The sequence below is a fragment of the Oryctolagus cuniculus genome, chromosome 6 (genome assembly GCF_964237555.1).
Source record: "Oryctolagus cuniculus chromosome 6, mOryCun1.1, whole genome shotgun sequence".
NCBI lineage: Eukaryota > Metazoa > Chordata > Mammalia > Lagomorpha > Leporidae > Oryctolagus > Oryctolagus cuniculus.
The window spans coordinates 22,776,160-22,799,831 of record NC_091437.1 but is presented as its reverse complement, the minus strand read 5'-3'; the positions used below and the strand labels follow the sequence as shown (position 1 = coordinate 22,799,831).

Below are 23,672 nucleotides of genomic sequence, written 5' to 3'. Positions count from 1 at the left end.
GTCAGCAGGGTGCATCCTCCTGGACATCAGTCTTGGAATGAGGCAGCCAGTGACACTGGGCTTCCCCATGGACACCCAAGGTGTCACTTCCTTGACGCTGTGTTGGGGGCAAGGCCCAGAGGGGGCCCCATTCTGCTCTCAGGATGCGTGGGACATCCTGGGAGGCAGGGACCCCGGCGGGCTCCTGGAGGGCCCAGGGACAACACAGGCCCGCTGGACACTGGGTAGCTCCAGCTGAGCGCCCGGCAAGGAAGGGCCTGGGTCTCCTGCTCCGAGGGGTGCGGCACAGGCGGGGCGATGGCGTGAGCCTGCCTGGCAGCAGGGCCCTCACTCACCCAGCTGCCCCAGGACTGAGTCGGGCCCAGCCTTGGCTTTCTCCTTCTTCTCAGGGCTGTCTTTGGGGCCCTCGCGGCTGCTCCTCCTGCACTCACTCTTCTTGCCCTTGGCTCTCCTCCCGGAGCGCTCTGCAGGTGGACGGGAAGGAGACGATGACCCAGAGCAGCGATGACCAGGACCCTCCCCCAGCCAGCGCGCACCCTCCTTGGTGCTGAGGCAGGGGACAGCTGGGCTGGGAGAGGGGTGACTGCTGCTGCTGCCCCTGAGGTGGGCACAGGGCCACAGAGGCGACCCCTGGCGCACCTGGGCCGTGCAGTCCAACCCACATGAGCCCCAGGCCTTGGGAGAGTCTGACCAGGCCAGGCCTCGAGTGCCAGGCCGCAGAGGTAGACAGAGCACATCACGGGGCCAAGAGGCTCGGGACCCAGTGCTGACACCGCAGTCGGCGCCCTCCGTCTCCCTGTTTGCTTACGAGGTCAGGCCACAGATGGCAGACGCGAGGTGTACCCCTGGGCCTTGCATCTGGAACTCAGGGAGAGTCAGGTGCAGGGCAGCCTGGGCTGCGAGACTCCTCCACGGCCTCTGGGCCGCACGCAGGAGGGCGTCCTGAACAGGACTGAGGAGAAGGCCGGGGGTGTGGCCGTGGCTCTGCTGGGAGCTCCCTGCACAGCCTCCGGCCAGGCCATGGGATCCTCGTCCCTCCTATGGGACTGATGCCTGGATAAGTGTCTCAGGAGTCTGAGCTCCTTGCCCAGGTCACACGGCCTTGCACACTTGGCCCTGGTCCCCCTCGGCTCCCGCCAGGCACGACATCTTCCTTGTGCCCAGCTGCAGCATGCCAGCCGCACGTCAGCCTCTGCTTTCTAATCATCCAAAGATGCTGGGTCTTCGCCTTGTCCTCCACTCCGTGAGCTCCAGGCCCAGACATCACCTCCGCTGAGAGACCGTCTCCTGCCCCCAGGCCAGGGGTCAAGTGTTACAACTGCGGGGGCATGAGCTTCACCTGGGGTGAACCACTCTCCTCTGCGAACGCCCTGCCCTGAACAAAGGGTTGCCTGCTGCTGCGCCTCCAGGCCCAATGCGGGGCCACGGACCCTCCCGGCGCTTGCCCAGCCCGAGATGGGATGTCCCAGCATGACCGCCTCCATGAAGCCTTCCTGGATTCCTCTGTCCCGGAGCACTGGATGCAGCCTCCAGGACGCCACTTCCCTTTCTACATGGCGACCTCGCCGAGGGCAGGAACCCTGTCCCTGGTCAGTGCTCAGCGAGTGACCACACAGCAGACAGGGAGCCTGGAGTCTGGAGACAGGGGGAACTCTGCATGCTGTGACCCGCCCTGACCCCGCACCCAGACCTGGAAGTACTCGTTTCTTAGTCACTGGCTCCAACCACGGCCCTGCTGCTCTCCTCCCTCATCTCCCTGCCTGACCCAGGGCTGATGTGGCAGTGGCAGGCCCTTCTCAAGATCTGTCCACCCCCAGCTGGGTCTGCCACATGGCAATGCGACATCGGGACGCAGCTTCCGCAGCCAAAGCCGCGCTTCCTCCCAGGCACTCTGGGAAGGGCCTGTGCACACCAGTGCTTCGGCCTCTGGTCTCCACATCTGCTAAACGCATGTGATGGCGAGAGAAGACAAAGAGCGAAGCCCGCGGCTGACACAGGGCCCGCATCCCGCCGGGCAGCTCCGGAAACACAGGTGCCCAGCGAACCGGCAAGCTCCCTGCAGGCAGGTCTGGTGCCCGCTACCCTCCCGCTGGCTCCTTGCTGCTGACACACAACTAGGATCGTCCAGGCCTCCTCGCTGGGTGGTGGAGGCTGGCAGTGAGTGGCGGCCCCTGAGACACGTGCACACCCCCTCCCCGGGACCCAGCCCCACACGAACACACACATGGTGGCAGGTGCGCGTGCACAGGACAGTGTGCCTACCTCGACTCAGATCCTGTTCAATAAGCCTCATCTGCAGGTGGAATATCTGCTCCTGGAGCTTGCAGATGGCGTGCTTCGTCCTCTCGCGCCTGGTCACCATGTAGCACAGGTTTCTAACCTGGGGAGACACAAGAGAGACGGCCCACCTTACTCACAGCAGCCGCTCCAGACGACCCGGGGCGCAGAGGCCTCGACACTGGGAGAGAGAGGCCAGGCTGCTGGTGGAGACCACACCCAGGGCAGAGGCCGCCACCACCGCTGACACTGCCTGCAACATCTGCAAACCGACTCCCAGACCCCACGTGTGTCCTGAGCCCTTGCACGGGCCTCAGCACTGGGTCCCGGCTGAGCGCACCGGGCAGGGGGAGCTCCTGGTGAGCGCCCCACAAACTCCACCCCCACCTCCTGCAGGCCCTGGCTCCTGAGCCGGGTCAGCCACGCACCCGCCTCCCGTGCCCACAACGGCCCACGGCGCAGGGGGGTCTCCCAGGCTGCGCCTTCTGCCCCAGTCAGTCTTTCTCCACACCTGTCCAGCAGCACAAACGGTCCGCACCTGGAGCCACGGTGAGCCCCAGCCCAATGGCCTCGAGCACAGAGGCAGTGCTGACGCACCTGGGTACAGCTGGCGGTGCCCCGGGATCTGAGCCAGGCCCACAGCGCTCTGGCCAAGGCTCCCACACCCACGTGGCCACAGAGGCGCGACTCCTCAGCACACAGGGCAGAGGCCTCGGGAACTCCCTTCGGCCGGCTGGGAACAGCTCCCCTCCCCTCCCCAGGCCTGACGACCACCCCCCAGTCAGTGGGAAGCGCGTGGTCCATGGCCCAGGCTGTTGCCTGCTCCTCTGGCATCTGCCGCGGATGCAACATTTGTCACCAGCTGCTCCCAGGGCGGGTCACCCTTCTGGGGCCAAGACTAGAACCCGTCCCTGGGACACTTCCTTGGTCTGCAGCTCAGGATGGAGCCTCCGGCAACAGAGACAGCTGGCCCTTGAACCCAAGTCCTGCCAGGGTCTGTGCACCAGACAGGAGTCGGTCTGTCTCCTTCTGGAGTCCACCTTCAAGGCCAAGTTCAGTTCTCACATCCTCAAGCTGCCTGGGGAGTGACATCTGGTTCCTGTTGGTCTGTCCTGGACCGCAGGTGGCGGTGGGCAGGCTTCCGCTGGGTGTGACAGTCCTTCCCCGTTCCTGAGCCTGGCGGTTGTACGGGAGGTCCCAGAAGGCAGCCTGCTCTAGTCCCAGGTCTCCACAAGCGTGTCCATTGCATTCCATGCCAGCACACTCAGCCCCAGCTGACACCAGGAACACGGGGCCACGGCTGCACCCACCACTGAGCCCCGTGGCCAGCAAGAGTTCCCAAGGGGCAGCCCTTGCCTGCAGCCACTTGGGGCAGCCGCTGAATCCTTGCTCTGGCCTCCCGGCACAGCCCAATGTCCTCTCAAACCATGGGCCCCCTCTCCACACCCCTGAGCCCCCCGAGGCTGTGCTGGAAGGGCTCTAGGGCTCACAGCGGAGCACTGGGGGCCCTTTCTTTGCAGGGTTTGCCACCCAGCAGGGCACAGAGACTAACCAGATCCTGCCAGGACCTGGTAGTCCTGACCCAGAGCACCGAGCAAGGCCTCTTAGACAAAAGAGCAGATCACGAAGCAGCTGGGGCACAGCACAGGGCATCCTGGCATGGCCAGGCAGGGCAGGGTCAGAGCCGGACGGTGTGGCTATGGTGTCAAGGGGACCATGAGCAGAGGCGTGGCAGGCGAGGGAGGAGGGGGCTGGCACTGGGACCGAGAGCCAAGTCGGGGCCCCAGGACCTCTTCCTTTCCAGTGGTCACATGGCCTAGGGGCAGTGAGGACAGTGGGGAGAAGGGTGGGGGATGGGTCGTGGCTGCTTCAGAGACTGAAAAACCACACAGTGAGCACAGAAGCAAACTGGCCAATGCGTACAGCATTCCAAACATTTTTTCCCAAAATTTATTTATTGGAAAGGCAGATTACAGATACAGACAGCGCGATCTTCCAAGCACTGGTTCATTCTCCATGTGGCTGCAATGATCAGGTCTGGGCCAGGGTGAAGCCAGGAGCTTCTTCCAGGTCTCATTTGAGGATGGTAGGGGCCCACACACTTGGGCCATCTTCTGCTGCTTTGGGAGCTGGAGGGGAAGTGGACCAGCCACGACTTGAACTAGCACTCAGATGGGATGCTGGCATTGGAGGTGGCAATCCCTAGGGTGACATGGTTTAAAAAAATGTTAGAGGAGCTGGCACTGTGGCGTTGCAGGTAAAGCCATCGACCTGCAGTGCCGGCATCCCATATAGGCACCAGTTGGAGTCTCAGCTGCTCCACTTCTGATCCAGCCCTCTGCTAATACATCTGGGAAAGCACTGGAAGGTGGCCCATGTCCTTGGGCCCCTGCATCCATGTAGGAGATCTGGAAGAAGCTCCTGGCTTCAGATTGGCTCAGCTCCTGCCATTGTGGCCATCTGGGGAATGAACCAGTGGATGCAAGACCTCTTTCTCTCTGCGTCTGCCTGTATCTCTGCGTTCCAAATAAATAAATAAATAAATCTTAAAAAAAAAACCAACCCACTGCATGCTGCACCGGCATCCATATGGGCATCAGTTCAGGTCCTGGCTGCTCCACTTTGGAGCCAGCTCCCTGCTAGTGGCCTGGGAAAGCAGCAGAGGTGTCTGAGCCCCTGCCACCCATGTGGGAGACCCGGATGAAGCTCCTGACTTCACCTGGCCCAGCTCCCGCTGATGTGGCCATTTAGAGTCACCCAAGCATTTACCCAACCTCCAAAGGCAAGAACCAGAAAGAAGGCCCAGAGCTGCAATTCCTCCGCGGAGAGAAGCAGGAGTCACGTGTCATCACCCCTGGTACCACCCACAGCGCTCCAGCAAGTCTGCAGACAAGGTCACTGGGTGGGTGGCTGCTTAAAAATACACAATCTCAGAGCTGGGGCTGTGGCATAGCAGGTAAAGCTGCTGCCTGGGATGTCGGCATCCCATATGGGTGGCGATTCAAGTCCCAGGCACTCCACTTCCAACTCCCTGCTAATGCACTTGGGACGCCAGGAGAGGATGGCCCAAGTGCTTGAGTCCCTGTAACCCTGTGGGAGACCTGAAGAAGCTCCTGGCTCCTGGCTCCCAGCTGACCCAGGGCCGGCTGTAGTGGCCATCTGGGGAGTGAACCACTGGGTGGAAGCTCTGTCTCTCCCTCTGACACTTTCGAAATAAATAAATCAATCTTTAAAAAAGAAAAAGAGTGCAGATTCCCAGGGAAGAGATCGGCCTAGCAGTTACGAAACTAGTTAAGACGGTTTTATTCCTTATTAGAGCACCTAGCCTGCTGTCAACCCATTTCAGCTTCTGGGGTGGGGTTTCGGGCTCCGGGCTTCAGCCTGGCCCAGCCCAGGCTACTGCACCGACAGACGGGAGTTCTGTATGTCTCTCAAATCAACTTAAAAAACCCATTAATTAATAAAAATGTCCTCTCTGGGGGTGGGGCCCTCAAACACACATTCCCCACAGCACTGAGGCCAGTGAGGTTTGACGACACACCACAATACAGGAAAAACATCAGAACTTCTACTGGAACTTTTTTTCCTTCCCTAGTAGAAGTTCTGACTATATTTGTTTTATAATACACACTGGTGAATACAAATAAGATAATTAAAAGGCAAGCAAATTAAGCCACTGCATAGGACACAAACATCCCATATGGGAGTCCAGGCTACTCTGCCTCTGATCCGACTACCTGCTAATGCGCCTGGGAAGGCAGCCAGGTGATGGCCCAAATGCTTGGGTCCCTGCTTCCTGGCTTTGGCCTGGCCCAGCCCTAGCTGCTGCTGCAGGCATCTGGGGAGTGAACCAGAGGGTGGAAGATCTGTATCATTCTGCCTTCCCAATAGATAGATAAATACAACTGCCTTCTGTGTGAACCCAGCACCCCTCACACTGTGACCCCGCCCCCCTTCCTCCCAAGACTCTTAGAGACGTAGCTGTGCTTCACTGATTACTGCACATATTTTATCACAACGGCTTTTGTGGACAAAGCACCACTCTCTCCTAGATGTTCACCCAAGCTAACAGGCTCCTCACTGTCAGGTTTTTTTTTTTTTTTTTTCCAATTGAAGAAAAAGCATTGTAATAAAAAAAATAAACAGTACAAAAATGAATCAAACAGAAAAGTCCCCAGTAACTAGGGCAGGGATTGGTAGCTCAGGTTTTCCGGTGTGATGAAGTTGTTTTCCCATCAATGAGTTTTGCAGACAGAGCTCAGGTGTGGGGTTTAGGGGCAGGCAGGCCTCCGGCTGGGTGTGTACAGCTAAAAGGCATCCACACTGGACCCTTCACGCCTGGGAAGTTTGGTGGTCCCTGGAGGGGACCTGCAGATCCAGAGTTCAGGAGGGAGGTGGGCGCTGGAACCAGACCCTGACTCAGGCCGAGGCTGGGAAGTGGGTGCTGTAGGCGAAGCCCGGGCTCCAGCCCTGAGTGCCCCTGTGAGGGGGCAGGGCCCAGGCAGAGCATCGCAGCTGAAGGAGTTCACCACCAAGGTGCTCAGAGCCTGGGGGTTGTGGCTGCAGAGGCGGGGCTGCTGGGTGGCCCGGGCGGACAGCTCTGGGATGGGGTGGTGGTGGCAGGAGTCCGGCCAGAGTGGGACTCAAGGAAGCAAAGCCACAAGGGCCTCCAGGAAACAGCTGGGGGCGAGCGTGGAGGAGCTGGGCGGGAGGGTTCCATCTCAGACAGAACCAGCCAACGCTGACCTGAAGGGAGCTGCGCAGAGAACACCCCTGCCACACCACGTGTGGCCTGCAGGGAGGCAGAGCGGGTCCAGAGGGCTCTACCGTGAGAAGGCGCGGGCCTGGGCGTGAGGCTGCCAGCAGGAGCAGGCTGCAGCCCTGCGGGAGAGGCAGGGCCAGGGGAAGTCCCATGCAGGGCCAGGGCTGTGTCCTGCCCCGGCTGGCTAGCAGGTGCCTGGGGGACTCATTGCTCAGCGCCCGGATCTCCTGGGGCAGGGCAGGGCTTCTGTCCTTCTGTGGGGCAAGGGCATGTGCTGTGGGGGGAAGGGGGGTGACAAAGGGACCTCAACGAGGCACTGAGGACAGAGTCAACAGGGTGTGGCCAAGCGACAGGGAGGCAGGTGCCAAGTGCCTGAGGAGGGCGGGACCCTGTTCCCTCAGAGCCTCTGCTTGGGGGAGGCAGTGGCAGCGTGGCCTTGGGGAGTCCCCGGCTGTCTCCAGCGGCGTCTGAGAGCTGCCCGCACTCTCTGGGCGCCTCCTCGGGCCAGCTCAGGCCCTTGGCTCGGCTCGTGGTGAGATGTGGAGCAGCGGGCAGCAGCTCCCTGCACAGCCCGCGTGCCTGCGTGGTTGCTAGGGGACGCAGCGGCGCTCGTCGGGCTGTCAGTGCTGCAAGTTTTTTGTCAGCTGTGAATCACTCCGGGAGGCTGCAGTGGCCATGCCTCCGGGCCGCCGGGCAGGGCTGAGGCCTACAGCTGGATTTTTAGGAAAAGCCCGTCCTCTAGGCTGACCAGAAAATGGGATTGCACACGGGGAGCAGTCCTGCCCCCTCCTCCTCATAGCGGAAACCCCACGGCCGTGGGAAAATCCGTCAGGGAGGTGCCTGACTCTTGGGCCCAGCACTGGGCCTCCCAGCCGGGGCGGCGTGGAGCCCACCTGTGCGGGACAAGGCCGGGCCTCCCTTCTTCCAAGAGGCAAACTCCTGGGGGGGGGGGGCACAGCAGGGCCCACCCCCAGGGCCTAGTGCAGGGCACGGTGCCGGCTCTGTCCCGCTTTCCAGATGCAGAACCTGAGGCTCAGAGAAATGGAAGGCGAAACAAAGAAGGCACATAGCAGGCCATGCTGGCAGTGGACACGGACCCAGCCCACCCGAGGTCGGGACTGCAAGCCCTTCCCTGCCTCCCAGCTGGAGCCAGGCCCACGCTGGCTCAGCGCCCAGTCCCAGGCTGGATCCTCCGGGCTGCTGGCTGCGGGCCACGGGCAGGGCCCGGCCACCCCCCACCGCGGGGCTGTGTGGAAAGCCTCCCCAGCATTGTCCGTTCACGCAAGTCAGCGGCACGGGGACACGGCACCGGAGCCTGCTCATCACTGCTGCTGCCGGCCCCGCCAGGCCCCTCCCAAGCCCGGGCAGCGGCACTGGCTTCCTGGCACATGCGTGAGAGGGGGGTGCCCAGCCCCCTGGAGGTGGAGGGCTCTGTGCCCCTCCAGAGGAGTCTGTGCAGCAGCTCTGGTTGCTGGGGGACCCGGGGCCCGCACCAGCCCCACCTGTGCCAGCGACCTAGGGCCGGGCGGCTGCCAAGGGGGCTTCTGCAGCCTGGAGAATGAGCCAACATCTCTCTTCCTGACCCCAGCCCCTCCCCCCGCCCAGGTTCAAATCCAAATCCCAGCTCAAACCCCAGGAAACAAGTTCCTGTGACGCTTCCTGTCACGTCAGCCCAGTGAGCTGTTTCCTCAACTCCAGGACAGTGTGGGGAAGTCCTCCCTCCAGGCCCTTTGTCCAGGATGACGACTCTGACCACCCCCCACAGCCCTGCCTGCGGGGCCAGGGCCAGGGCCGGTCTGGTGGGAGACAGCAGGAACGCAGTCGGGGGCCAGCACTGTGACGTGGCGGGTTGAGCTGCCAACTGCAGCACTTCCAATCCAGCTCCCTGCTAATGCACCCGGGAAAGCAGCGGAAGATGCCACCTGCGTGGGAGACCAGGATGGAGTTCCAGGCTCTTGGCTTTGGCCTGGCCCAGTCACTGTGGCCGTCTGGAGAGGGACCTCTTTCTGACTCTCCCTCTTTCTGTCACTTTGGCTTTCAAATAAATGGAACAAATCTTTTTTTTTTTAAAAGACAATCAGTGGTTTGCACCATGGATCCTTGGAGCTGGGACTCAGCTTTGGTCTGAGAAGGGCGCCCACGCACCTGCCTCGTGTCACAGCACTGCGCTGCCCAGGTGGCAGCAGTGGCTAGGGACATCAGCCTCTCCCACCTTCACCTCTCCCCTCTGACCTGGTGGCATGAAATGGATTCCATCCCAGGCCCCAGGGCAGATGCCTGGGGTGAAAGAGTGTGGAGACGCTGGGTTATTACCCCATGCAGAACAACACTTGCCCAATGTTCTACCCATTTTATAGACCTGCCTGCTGAGGCCTACGTAAGAAAAGCAACTGCCCCTGGTCATAGAAAACTCCCTCAAGGCCTCTCCACCAGGGCCTGAGAGCAGGGAGAGCGAACGTGCCTGCACCTGTGATGACACCTGGTGCGATCCCGCGGCTCTGGAGCCCTGGAACTCGATGCAGCAGAGGAAGAGAGCAGACATCCCTGGGGTTCAGGGTGCTGTGCCACAGATCCAGGATCCCACGTCCTCTCAGCCCCCAAAGAAGCACCATGCACCAAGGCCCCTTCTGTCCTGTCTCCAGCACACGGCCAGGAGCTTGAGGCACACCGTCCATTCCGCTCCCACCTCCAGGAGCAGGGTCTGGAAGTCCCCGCTGCGGGGCGTCGGCCCCTGCTCAGGACATTCTGCTGCTTCCAGGCGCACCTGGGTGCACCGTGCTGGCTCCTGCCATGCCAGGCCGCACAGTTCTGGAGCCCACACTCATGCCTCTGTCAGGCAGCCCTGGGGAGCCACACCTGGCCACCCACCCTGGCCCGCACCTGCCTGCCAGGCTGGTTCAACCATGCTGCCTCTCCCCGGCCCAGGTTCTCAGCACCGTGGAGCGGAGCCCCAGTGCCTTCGCACTGGACTCTCAACACAAGCTCAAGTGTTAGGACCAAGCAGGGCCAGACCAGGTGTCAAAAGCCTGGGTCCATAGCCGGCGCCGTGGCTCAATAGGCTAATCCTCCACCTTGCGGCGCCGGCACACCGGGTTCTAGTCCCGGTTGGGGCGCCGGATTCTGTCCCGGTTGCCCCTCTTCCAGGCCAGCTCTCTGCTATGGCCAGGGAGTGCAGTGGAGGATGGCCCAGGTGCTTGGGCCCTGCACCCCATGGGAGACCAGGAAAAAGCACCTGGCTCCTGGCTCCTGCCAGGATCAGCGCGGTGCGCCGGCTGCAGCGGCGGCCATTGGAGGGTGAACCAACGGCAAAAGGAAGACCTTTCTCTCTCTGTCTCTCTCTCTCACTGTCCACTCTGCCTGTCAAAAAAAAAAAAAAAAAAAAAAAAAAAAAAAAAAAAAGCCTGGGTCCCGGTCCCAGCCTCCTGGCCTTGGCAGGGTGCCCAACCTTCTCCAGGCCTGCAAGAGCGCAGAGAGAAGCAGCAGATGCAAACTCAAGAGTTACAACCTTGTCGGCTGCATCAAGTATCAGTCAGCCTAGACTGCCCGAGACCCGGGAGCCACGCTAGCTCCTGGGCAGGCCTGCCGGGCCGGCGCTCCATTCCGAGTCCCGCGTACAGGCGGGTGAGCGGGCAGCAGGGTACTCACCCTCTCCAGGTCCTGCCGCAGGTGCGTGAAGAGTTTCAGGCGGCGGTAGAGGACGTCCTGTTCCTGCTGGGCCAGGTTGTCCACCTCGTCGGTCTTGGGGGTCAGCAGGGGCTGGTTGGCGTTGGCTTTCCTCTTCAGCTTCCAGTACTGGTAGATGAAGTCCACCAGGGCTTCCGCCAGGTCCAGCCGCTCGGCCACCTCGGCCGGCTCCACCAGCTCATAGAAGTCTTCCTCCAGCTGCTGCAGCCGCTGCTTCCGCAACGTCACCTTCTCCAGGTCCTCACCGGCCTGGCTGGCCTCCACGGGCTCGGCCGTGGGCTCGCCCCGCGGGCCGCCATCACTGTGCTCCTGGCAGAACGACTTGAACTTGACCTCGTCATTGTCTGCTAAGATAGTCCGCATTTCCAGACCATGGTCAAAGGCGCACGTGACATGGAATGCCGTGACACAGGAAGGCATGGAACACTGGAAGAGAGGAAGGGCAGCGTCAGGCGCGAAGGCAGCCCTGGTGGGAGAGGAGGACGCGGGGCTGTCCCCAGGCTCCCCCGAGAGCACAGGATGCTGGTGAGACCCGGGTGCAGGTGGGGACAGAGGAACTGGTAAGGTGATGGGAGCAGCACCAGCCACCCAGGGGAGCTGGCAGGCAGGGAGCACTGGGGACAAGCTGCGGTTTCAAATGGGCGAAATGACTTGGGTGTCAGAAACCATAGAAGAAGGAATTCCAACGAGAGGCAGACACTGGGGTCACGGCCTCCTGTGCAATCTAAGGCGAGGACCTTTCTCCTGCAGCAGGAGGAGCCCCACTGGGACCTCTTGCTTGTCCTCAGACCCAGGCAGCTTGGGGCTGGACCCCCTCACCCAGCCTCGGAGGGCCACCGGCTTCAGCGCTATCACAGCCAGCTGCTGGTGACCATGGCCACCGCTCTCACAGACCCTCGGCGAGGTCTGCCAGATGGGCGAAGGCGCAGTGACAACTGTCCCTGGAGCAAGGAGAGGGACAAAGGACGACCCCGCCCCACTCTGCACCCTCAGCGTGCCCTGGGCAGATTCTCAGCTCTACTGCAGACCCTCTGGGGAGCGGGCCCAGCAATCCGTCAGGCAGGTTTTCCAGGGAACTGTGACTCACCCCAGAGCCTGGGAAACCACTGCACAGACAGAACAGCGCAGCCACGCCCGTGTCGGGACTCTATGAACTATGAAACCAGGAGAAGCCTGGTTCCTGCCCCTGCCACATGCCAAGCCTGACAGCTAACGTGCGGGCAGCGTGCGTGCGCTCACCAAGCCCACACATGCCTGCTCCAAAGCCGGGACACTGCGCGCTCCGACAGAGTGGCCAGCCTTGGCTTCCGGGGCCCCCTCCCTGCCCCGGGTGGGGTCCTGGCTCTGGCCCAGCGGTGGTCTGTGGGCAGGGAGGGTGGGGGCAGCCGCCCGCTTCCCGGGCGTCACGGGTGCGCCTCCTGCAGCTGGCTCCCGGGCGGGGTGAGGTGGGCCGTGTACCTGGATGCAGGTGCCCGTGCACTCCTTGCAGAGGCTGCAGGACAGAGCCCAGCGGCTGGCTGGGATATGCGAGATCTTGGTGATGGGCTCCATCTTCTCGGGGCAGCCGATGCTGACCTGGGCAGGACACAGGGAGCTGCATCAAGGCCCCTCGTTCCCAGCCTGCCTGCACGGGCTCCCCTACACGGGAGGGCTCTCTGCTGAAACCAGGCAGTGGGCAGCTGGGGCGGTGGCCAAGCCTGCGAATGCCTTCTCTTTCCTTGCTCCAAACAAGCATGGCTCCAAGATCCGTGTGCCTCCTAATACTCCCAGGCTGACCTACAGCTGCGTGTGTGAGCGGGCGCTCAGCTGGGACTAACCGTCCGTGTGAGAGGACGTCAGGTGGGAGAGGGCACAGCCGTGTGTGTGGCCTGGAGACAGCTGCCTCAGTGTGAGTGTATGTGTGTGCATGTGTGTTAAGGGTACACACGCATGGGTACGCGCAAGCACCCCCTCTACTCTGCACCCCAGCCTTCAGGTTCTTGGTTCAACCTGGGCTTATTTTATGTACTTTGGGCACAAAGCAAAGGCCTCCACGTAGTGTCTCCTTGGGGGGTGGGGTCCTAGGGCCCAACCTGGCCAAGAGGCTGTGCCTTCGCTGTGCACCGCCTATGGGGACTGGGCACAGCCCACGGCATGGCCCCTGAGGCAGGGCACATCTGTCCCCCACTGCCCACGGTGGAAGAGGGAAGAAGACCCCCAGAGAGGACCCTGTGAATTCTCCCCTCTGCTGTGCCCAGCCCAGGGTACACGCAGAGTTCACCCCAGCCTCTGTTTTCCTGCTGCTCAAGCCTGCAACGTGGGCCAACAGGGGCGAGAAGACTGCGAGCCCAGGAAGGGGAAGGCCACGAGCTGACAGGGCCACTTGGCCTGTCCCCGGGGACAGCAGCACTGCTGTGGGGCCTCAGTCTGGGTCAAGGCACACAAAGGCTGCGGCTGAGACGCCTGCAAATTTCGGCTTTTATGGAAGATGGGGTAGGGGTGGGTCCCGGGAGCTCCCCTGGGTCTCTGTCAGCCCACGGCTCTCCCACCTTGACTCAGACATGGCCCGCCCTTTGTCCCAGCCCCAGCCGCAGCCACAGTGGTCTGCTGGTCTTTGAGGTCGGCTGGGTGACTTCTTCTGCCTGCAACGTGAACTTGACTTTGGTGGGAACCACTGCCTCGGTCTGCACGGACCCCACAACCTGCTTCCCTGACATCTGGGGCTGGACTTCCAGGCAGCAGACCCACCTGCTGACTCCCCCAGCAGCCCACAACCCCACCGTCCAACAGAAACGCCGGAGCTCTGGCCAGGTCCACAGGAAAAGCTCCCCACGGACAGGTGCCCGAGACCTGCCCAGGCCCAGCTCTGAGATCCAGACACCTCCCCACAGTCCCAGCCTGCCCACCTCAGGAATCCACAGGGCACAGCTGACGTGCACCCACTTGGTCCCGCTTCTGGTGGGCTTCAAGGCTCCTCCTCGCTTGGGGCAGAGCAGGCACTTTGGCTGGACACCCAGGGCGCAGGTCCGGCACAGCCAGCTGCCCGTGGGCACCTTGAGGATCCCGTAGCACGCCTGGGGAGACAGCGATGGGGACGTCCTGAGTCTCGGGCCTGGTCCACAGTCAGCACGAGAGGTCCCCGCCCCAGCCCCGAGCTCCACCGCCGTGCAGCCTCCAGCCGGGAGCCCCAGCGCAAGGCTCCACCTGCACAGGACGCCTGCAGTGTCCTCGTGTCCCAGTCCTCTGTGGGCCCTCCGTGGGGCAGAAGGTCACATTAGCCAAGCTGCCTAGCCAGTGAAGGGCCTCAAGAGGGCCCCGAGACCCCCAGAGTCACATACAAAATCCATACACGCTTCCTGGGGACGAGGCCACGGCCCTCGTCTTTTTGTGCAGGGATCTGTAACCAGGACTGCTTCAGTCCTGCTGGAGTGTGGGAGGGACATATGGGGCTGAGAGCCGCGGGGCAGAAGGGATGGGCATGGGTGAGGGGGGCACAGCCCACTACCTGCCAGCCAGGTGAAGCCACCCCTGCCTCTGAGCTCCTGGGGGCTATTCCCGCAGCACTGAGCAAGGACAGCCTCAAAGTCAGGGCCAAAACAGCCCCGAGATGCTCAAGACTTGGGGCCCAAGATCAAGAGAGACGCCATGGCCGGGCTGCACCTGGGGGCCAGCGGTGTGGCGGAGCAGGTAAACCTGTGATGCCGGCGTCCCATATGGGTGCTGGCTGGAGTCCCAGCTGCTCCCTTTCTGATCCAGCTCCCTGCCAATGCTCCTGGGAAGGCAGCAGAAGATGGCCCGAGTGCTTGGATCCCTGCCACCCAGGTAACAGGCACAGGAGGAATTCCAGTGGCCTTGACTTTGGCCTAGCCCTGCTCTTGTGGCTGCAGCCATCTGGGGAGTGAATCAGCAGATGCAACACCTCTCTCTCTCTCTCTCCCTCCATAAATCTGTTCTTCACATAAATAAATAAATATTAAAACAAACAAACAAAAAGCGGGGCCGGCACTGTGGTGTCGCAGGTAAATCCACCACCTGCATTCTCTGTGGGTGCCAGTTCAAGACTCGGTTGCTCCACTTCCAATGTTCTGGCCTGGGAAAGCAGCAGAAGTTGGCCCAAGTCCTTGAGCCCCTGCACCCACGTGGGAGACCTGGAAGAAGTTCCTGGCTCCTGGCTCTAGATCAGCTCAGCTCTGGCCATTGCAACCATCTGGAGCGTAAACCAGCAGATGGAAGACTTTCTCTGTATGCTTCTTCCTCTCTTTAACTCTGCCTTTCAAATAAATAAAATAAAACTTAAAAATACATAAATAAAAGGCAATGATTCTACCTATTTACTATAAATATTTGAGTATTAAATCATTTAAAATTTTTAAAAAGTGATGGTAACACAGACTTATAGCCTTCACTGTAAACAAATAATTCAGTAAACAACTCACAGTCCCCATTACAACTCAAAAACAAACAAACAAAAAAAAAACACAGTTGAAGAAACAGAGGCCCAGAGAGGTTAAGCATTGTGCCAAAGTCACACAGCGTACGTAGGGCAGAGCAGGGACTTGAAGCCAGGCAGCCTGGCTCCAGGGGCTGCTCCCTGCTACTACACTGTGCTGCTGCCTGTTTGTAGGTTCACGAGTGAGGGCAAGGGAGAAGGTCGGGGGACAGGGTGCAGCAGAGGGGGTCCAAGGGAGGCTGCTGGGAGGCAAGTGCTCCAGTCTGGCCGGCAGGACGGAGCCCAGGACACTGCCTCCCCCACCTCCAGCCCAGGACACTGCCTCCCCACCTCCAGCCCAGGACACTGCCTCCCCACCTCCAGCCCAGGACACTGCCTCCCCACCTCCAGCCCAGGACACTGCCTCCCCACCTCCAGCCCAGGACACTGCCTCCCCCACCTCCAGCCCAGGACACTGCCTCCCCACCTCCAGCCCAGGGACACTGCCTCCCCACCTCCAGCCCAGGGACACTGCCTCCCCCACCTCCAGCCCAGGGCACTGCCTCCCCACCTCCAGCCCAGGGACACTGCCTCCCCCACCTCCAGCCCAGGGACACTGCCTCCCCCACCTCCAGCCCAGGACACTGTCTCCCCACCTCCAGCCCAGGGACACTGCCTCCCCCACCTCCAGCCCAGGGACACTGCCTCCCCCACCTCCAGCCCAGGGACACTGCCTCCCCACCTCCAGCCCAGGACACTGCCTCCCCACCTCCAGCCCAGGACACTGCCTCCCCACCTCCAGCCCAGGACACTGCCTCCCCCACCTCCAGCCCAGGACACTGCCTCCCCACCTCCAGCCCAGGACACTGCCTCCCCCACCTCCAGCCCAGGGACACTGCCTCCCCCACCTCCAGCCCAGGACACTGCCTCCCCCACCTCCAGCCCAGGACACTGCCTCCCCACCTCCAGCCCAGGACACTGCCTCCCCCACCTCCAGCCCAGGGACACTGCCTCCCCCACCTCCAGCCCAGGACACTGCCTCCCCACCTCCAGCCCAGGACACTGCCTCCCCCACCTCCAGCCCAGGACACTGCCTCCCCACCTCCAGCCCAGGACACTGCCTCCCCACCTCCAGCCCAGGACACTGCCTCCCCACCTCCAGCCCAGGACACTGCCTCCCCACCTCCAGCCCAGGACACTGCCTCCCCCACCTCCAGCCCAGGGCACTGCCTCCCCACCTCCAGCCCAGGACACTGCCTCCCCACCTCCAGCCCAGGGCACTGCCTCCCCACCTCCAGCCCAGGACACTGCCTCCCCCACCTCCAGCCCAGGGACACTGCCTCCCCCACCTCCAGCCCAGGGACACTGCCTTCCCCACCTCCAGCCCAGGACACTGCCTCCCCACCTCCAGCCCAGGACACTGCCTTCCCCACCTCCAGCCCAGGACACTGCCTCCCCACCTCCAGCCCAGGGCACTGCCTCCCCCACCTCCAGCCCAGGGACACTGCCTCCCCCACCTCCAGCCCAGGACACTGCCTTCCCCACCTCCAGCCCAGGACACTGCCTCCCCCACCTCCAGCCCAGGGACACTGCCTCCCCCACCTCCAGCCCAGGGACACTGCCTCCCCACCTCCAGCCCAGGACACTGCCTCCCCACCTCCAGCCCAGGACACTGCCTCCCCCACCTCCAGCCCAGGGCACTGCCTCCCCCGCCCCTTCACGGGCCCGTGGCCGGAGCCAGGGCGCCTGGCACTGGGCGGCTGCCCACCTGGTGCACGCAGACGTTGCACTTGTCGCAGAAGACCATCTCGTTGCCGTCCTCGCCCTCGGGGGAGCGGCACACGTCGCACACCACGTCCTCGTCGTACTCAATGCCCAGCCCCTCCTGCGTCTCGATGGCGCGCGCCATGTTCTGGTGGCACAGGGTCTCCAGCTCCTCCAGCACCCGCTCCAGCGTCAGCTCGTCCAGCTCCGGACGCTCTGCGGGGACGTGGCCGAGTGACAAGAGCTCTGCACGGCGGGTGGCTCTGTGGCTGCGCCAACTCAGGGCCGAGGCATGAGGGCCCTGAGAAAGGTACCTCCAACCTCGTGCCTTAGCTCCAGGACCCCCAGCCCCACGGGCCTGCGAGCACGCGGCCACGTGTGTGGACGCTAACAGTGGGAAGCGGCTCTAGACGCAGTGTGCCGTGTGCCTGCGGGCTCCTCTGCAGGTGCTCAGTAAGGCACGGCAGGTGCCTCCCGGACAGGTGGAGCAGGCTCTGGCCGGCAGGCCCACAGCCAGCCACTCACCAGGCCCAGTGTTACCCCCACACACGCTGTGCGTCCCTCACTGTTCAAGGACATTCCCACCTACTACACAGTCCTACGACCCCTGCCAGCCACGTCTACTGCTGGCCCCCACCCTCAGCGGGTGCAGCAAGTTCAGGAGGCACAAGACCCAGACAGGGGCACAGCCTGGTGTTGCACGGACACCCTCCCCAGCCTGCCCAGATGCCCCGTCGGCACCCCGGGCCGCCTACCCATCTCCTTGAGCTCGTAGTTGATAAGCTCCAGCCAGTAAGCGTCAGTCTCGTCCAGGTCATAGCGACTGCCCTCCGGCCAGTCGGGCGGGGAGCCCTCCCCAGGTGCAGGCCTGCTTGGGGACGCCTGCGTCGGGGGGCCTTCCAGCGGCGGCAGGATCCTAGGAAATCAAGGTGGGGGGTCACACAGGGAGAGTCCCCAGCCTGTCCGATGACCGAGCTCCAGCAAGGTCACTGGCCCCGCAGCGCAGCTGGTGTGAGATGGGGGCCGTGGTGGAACGCGGCCTACTCCTTCCCTCCCTCCCTCCCCTACCACGTGCCGGTTCCATGGACATCAGGCTCACCCCGCCCACAACACACCTATGGCTCAAGACCAGGCCCTGCCAGGCTACCCTGCCAAGGCAGCCACGAAAGGTTGAGTGGGCCAGGGCCAGCTGAGGGGGCCACAGATGTCCACACACAGGCCACAGCCCCTCCTTCTCAGCAGCCTGACAGCCCTGCAGCCCCACCCGGTGACACAGGGCACCACGCAGGCAGCCAGTGTGGCCCACACTCAGAGTGCCAAGAGCAGCGAGTCTCTTGGTACGGGGTCACTGGGGCCCCCACTCACCCGAGACGAGGCTGAACTGAACGCCTGGGCCTCAAGGACGGACCAGCTCCCACCCCACATTGCAATGCAGCTCAGCACCCGCCTCAGGCCAGGGCTCCGCCCCGCAGGCCCTGGCTGCAGGGTGCGGCACCGTCACAGCCCAGCTCCACCACGCAGTGTGTGGCTCTGGGAAAGCCCCAGCACTCCTGCAGACAGCTGCTGAGAGGGCTACGCAGACGGACACGCAGGGCCGTGACAAGCGCCCAGCCCCGGTCAGCGCTGCGTGTGTGGCCCCCTGTGTGTCGTGAGACCCCAGGGTATCGCCCCTGGAACAGAACACCAGGGGCATTTTGCCTTGGCAGGGCACAGCATCCCCCCAGCTCAGCTGTGGGCCGGCCCTGGCTCCCATGCCAGCACGTCCACCTCCCTCCAGTTGCCATGGTTATAGCCAGGGAGCCTGCCCTCTATCTGGTCAGCCCTGCCAGGCCCGAGAGGCCCCTCACTGGCCCGAGGGGCCTCCTGGGGCCGGGGGCAGGGCGGCCAGGGGCTGTGACTCAGCGCGCGGACTGGGGAGGGGAGGCAGGGCCGCTGCGGGCAGGTCTCTCCTGGGTGTCAGCCAGAAGGGACAGGGAGGTCTGAGCTGGGAGAGAGAAAGGCCTCCGGGCCCGGAGCGAGGCCAAGGTCAGTGCAGGGGTGCGAGGGAAAGGGCTCGGCACCCCTTTTCCCACAGGAGAGGCCCACGTGCGGGGGGCCATGGGTGATGACAGTGACATGGCCACCATGCCTGCACCAGGGACGCGCCGTGAGTCCTTACGGGGCAACACAACTCTGCCTCTCCCTGGCAAGCTGGGGCTGGGCAGCCTATCTTCCACGTGACGCAGCTCTGCAGGTGCCCGTGGCACGTGCTTGGTCAGGGCTTAGGGCCGCCCTCTGTACGCCCACGCCCTAACTCCCTACACCTGCTTGCCCGTCTGCTGCCACCTGGCCAGGCCTCTCTCTGGGGAGCAGGGGTTAAGAAACTCTCAGCAGAAATCGCCCATCTCATCTTATCTGCCTGCCCCGGCTGGCTCGGAGAGCAGGTCTCCTAGCAGGTGCAGGTGGAGCTGACGCTGGCAGGGTCTCCCCCTCAGCCACAGCGGGGGGACCCACCCCCAGCAGCAGAAGTCTTTGACCTGGCCACACAGAGGGGCAGCACAGGCCGGCACTGCTCTGATTTCAGACTCTGCGGTCCCAGTCCCCAGAGGGGCCCGGGATGGTGGCCCCCAGAGCCAATGCCCCAGGGTGCTCCAGGCCTCACAGGGACACCCCAGGGCTGCCTCCTGCAGCCTGTGATTTCCTGGCCCAGCCCCCTCAGCCCCGGTGGCCACGCAGGGAATTCCCCCGAATTTCCCAGCGATGAAATGGGGGCAGTAACACGGGCTCAGTGAGGCCAGCAAGAGCCTCCACGGGGAAAGTGAGCACAGTGGGCTCCGCACAGCACGGACTCGGGATGGAGCTCCTCTGGCCACCATGGGCACGTGGGCTGCTGCCCAGGAGGCAGGGGGGCGGGACAAGAAGGAACATGAGATCCCCCAGACACCGCCCTGACATGCTACTCGGCCCTCCCCTCCTAAGAGCACCGCCAGGCCAGGGGCGCCAGGCTCGCGGCACTCTAGCCAGGCACGTGCTGGGGGTGCAGTGAGTGAAACCACGGCAGCGTGAACAGGTGCTCCCCTCTGGACGGCCACAGGTACAGCACCCTGCTACATACGGGCAGGCCGAAGCCAGGCACACAGGCCCACGAGGGTTTCCGGAACCACCTGACACTGACCTCACGCAGGACGGACTGCTTGGCCAGGCCCCATCAGGACCCACTGTTCTCCACCCAGCGGGTGCCCTGTCCTCTCCCCCCGGCCCTGGGCCCTGGCAGGGGTGACGGGGACTTGGCCGGCACGCTCAGTGTCAGGCAGGCACCAGCACCACGCCCACTGCACAGAGCAGGACTCACTCACAGTCTTCTGGTCTGCAGAGGCAGGAGGCTGAAACGCCTCGGGCTGGGTTCCTAATTCCGCACAGACCTCCAGTGGGTCTGCCCAGACCTTCGCAGAGGACCCTAGCCAGAGTCACTAGAGAAGGAGGAGGAGGAGGAGGAGGAGGTGGAGGAGGAGGAGGAGGAGTCCTCCCTGACCTCCAGTGCCCAGAGGACATGCTGAGCCTGTGACCCTGTGCCCAGCACGGGGCTGGCACCAGGCAGGCTTTCGGTGTCTGTGAGTCAGACACAGGTGCAGCTGCCAGGGAGCGACAGGGAGGGGACGGCCCAGTCCACATGGGCTCCAGGCAGGCCACGGGGCTTCCAAGGCCAGGAGGGCCTGCCAGTAACCCAAGTGCCCAGGTCAGGCGGGTGGTGGCTGGGGAAGGCGGGGGACACAGGGCCCCTCGGCCCTGCAACGTGACTTGGAGGGTTTCTGAGGGTGCAGAAGGAAGTGCTCGGCTCCACTGCTGCAGGAGCCAAGGCCCATGGTCATGGTCACGGGCTTTCTCGTCCTGCGAGAGCACACCGGGGTCCGTCTGGGCCCCACAGGAGCAGAAGGCGGCTGGGGAGCTCAGGCAGGACCCACGTGCACCCCAGGCCCAGCAGAGGGGCCTCCTGGGGGGCTGGTCGCTCCCCTACTCCCCGCCCTGTCATCTCAGCAGGCAGGTGTCGATTTAGCATCCCCGTCTCACATTGAAGGAAGCTGAGAGAGACCCAGAGCAGGTCGTTTCTGGACCGAAAGGCAACTGGAACCCAGGCAGTGTGGCTCCAGAGGCAAGGCCACGCTCAGAGGCAAACTGCCAGTCCCTCGGGAACCCCTCGACGGTTCCCTGGACGAGAGCAGCGCGCAGCGACCGGGGACACGTCAGGAAGGAGTCTCGCCCGCCTGGCTCACCTCACCACGGGCTCGGGAATGGCCTCCGCCCCGGCGGGCACCTGCACACCTTTCTCCCACTCCTGCCGCCACGGGTCCGCCAGGACGTAGTAATCATCCGGGCTGAGCTGGTACGAGTCTGGGACCTTCATGGCCGTGATCAGGTCTGTGCGGAAAACCTGCGGGAGCAAGGGGGGAGAGGGGCTTCAGACGGCCACTGGCGGTCCACTCGCAGGACCGAGGAGAGGCCGGTCAGTGGAGCCGGGGGGCCCTTCTGATCACCCACAGATCACAAGACAAAACAAAAGCAGAAAGTCTGAGAAAGAACCTGGCTTCTGCACACCCCACGCGTGCTTTGCGCACAGACACAATGCACTTGCAACGTTCCGACCTCTTAAAGGACCCTGAGCGAGGGATGGGAGTAGATCTAAGGAAGAAGAAGAAATACTTGCAGAAAGAGGACAAAAACAACAACAAAAATCAGACAGCAGGGGCTGGCACTGTGGCACAGTGGGGTCAGGCCGCCGCCTGTGACACCATATCCCATGTGGGCGCCGATTTGAGTCCTGGCTGCTCTACTTCCAACCCAGCTCCCTGCTAATGGGAAAGCAGAGGATGACCCAAGAGCTTGGGCCCCTGCACCCATGTGGGAGACCTGGATGGAGCTCCTGGCTCCAGGCTTTGGTCTGGAACAGTCCTGAGTGTTCCAGCCATTTGGGGAGTGAAGCAGCAGGTGGAAGATCTCTCTCTCTCTAACTCTGTCCCCTAAATAAATAGATCTTTAAAATAAAGAAACTGGAAGAAAATACAGACCACATTAAAATGGACTGATGGAGGAATTACTAACAAACAGAATCAGAGGGCGCAAAGGCTTCCGAATGCCTCCGAATGTGTGACTGCTGGGGGAGTTTCCATGGGACATTTAAAACTATGTTATACATCCGCACACCAAGGCACAAGCGGCACCGTGAAACAGCACAGAGGCCAGGACCTCGTGCCAACAGCCGAGGGGCGGTCACTCTGCACCGAGTTCACTCGAGGACAAGGACGCAGTCCCCTGACCCAGCAGGGGCTCCACGCTCCCACCCTGCTGTGGTGGGGTGACACGAGGGTACCCCACACCTCCAGCTGACACCCAAGCACCTGCTCACTCGGGGGGAGGACCGCTCTCTCCAGTGTCCCAGCGTTGTTCCACCTGCACCCCAGGAGAAGCTCCAAACCCAGCCCCAGCTGCCTGACCTCACTGTGCCCCCACAAACGCTGCTGTGGGATGAGTGGCGCCTGGACACACCAGGTGAGGTGCTCAGGCATCTAATCCCAGTTCTCCGCACCTGAAGATCACAAGCTAAAGAAAGATTCATGTCACAGGGGGAGAGAAACCACCTCAAGGCTGAAGACCAACCTCCAAACCCAGGCCTGCAGGGGTGGAACTCGGCACATCAGTTAAGACACCGCGTGGGGCACCACATCTCACACTGGAATGCCTCAGTCTGAGTCACGGCTCCACTTGCAATTCCAGATTTCTGCTAAAGCTCACTCTGGAGGGCGGCAGTGATGGCTCTACAAGTAGTTGTGGGGCCGCCTGCAGTGCTGGAATCCCATATGGTCACCGGTTCCAGTCCCGGCGGCTCCACTTCCAATTTAGCTCTCTGCTATGGTCTGGGAAAGCAGTAGAAGATGGTCCAAGACCTTGGGCCCCCGCCCTGGCATAGGAGACCCGGAAGGAGCTGCAGGCTCCTGGATTTGGATTGGCTCAGCTCCAGCCGTTGTGGCCATTTGGGGAGTGAACCAGCAGATAGATGGAAGACCTCTCTCTCTCTCTCTCATTCTGCTTCTGCCTCTATAACTCTGCCTTTCAAGTTAAAAGAATAATAGTAATAATAATAATAATAATAATTGGGTTTCTAGCACACAAGTAGGAGATTGAGTTCCTGGCTCCTGGCTCTAGCCTGCCCTGGCCCAGCCCTGGCATTTGGAGAGTGAACCAGCAGGCAGGAGATCTGTCTTGCTCACTCTCTCGGTCTCTGCCTTTCAAATAAACAAAAATTTAAAGGAAAAAAAAACAAAACACTGTTCCCAGGAGAAGTCAGCATCCACTGCTGCGTCCGGTCAGCCGTCAGCTTCCGGGGGCTTCCAGAGGCTTGTGATGAACTGAGTCAGCAGCCGCCTCTCCTGGGCCCCCCTCACTGCCTCTGTGTGCCTCGAGGCAACGGAGGCTGTATCCACGAGGAAAGCATGGGAAGGGGTGCACCGCCGGCCTGGGAACCGCATCCTGCAGAACTTAATTAACATGTGCATCCAGCTCGAGAGGGCGCTGGCTTGAAAAAGGTCAAGTTTCCTGAAGACTCTATTTGCCAATATAACTTAATTGTTAAGACTAACACCCTAACATTTAATTAGGGTACCAGTGTGAAAAAATTAAAATCAGATTACGATTAAATGCTAATTAAACAGAAGACTGGAATGTGGCTAAGATTTCACAGCCCTCATAATTTGCATAGCTGATTAGCAAGCAGTCAGACAGCTAAGACAGAGAACACGCAGGCGC

General features: G+C 62.1%; 1 protein-coding gene across 9 annotated transcripts in view; it reads right to left on the bottom strand.

Annotated features, from left to right (window-relative positions):
- The window catches only part of JADE2 (jade family PHD finger 2), a 131,974-nt gene that overhangs the window by 4,686 nt on the left and 103,616 nt on the right, over positions 1–23,672 (bottom strand). For 8 of the 9 annotated variants that reach the window (XM_051844221.2, XM_051844228.2, XM_051844227.2 and 5 more), the window contains 8 exons: positions 21,146–21,303; positions 17,651–17,811; positions 16,900–17,111; positions 13,609–13,776; positions 12,182–12,298; positions 10,685–11,149; positions 2,263–2,380; positions 336–464 (listed from right to left, as the gene is read on the bottom strand). In XM_051844221.2, coding sequence (XP_051700181.1) covers positions 336–464; positions 2,263–2,380; positions 10,685–11,149; positions 12,182–12,298; positions 13,609–13,776; positions 16,900–17,111; positions 17,651–17,811; positions 21,146–21,303 — 1,528 coding nt within the window. The remainder of the gene's footprint in view (positions 1–335; positions 465–2,262; positions 2,381–10,684; positions 11,150–12,181; positions 12,299–13,608; positions 13,777–16,899; positions 17,112–17,650; positions 17,812–21,145; positions 21,304–23,672) is intronic. The other variant, XM_070076103.1, reaches the window with a different exon arrangement.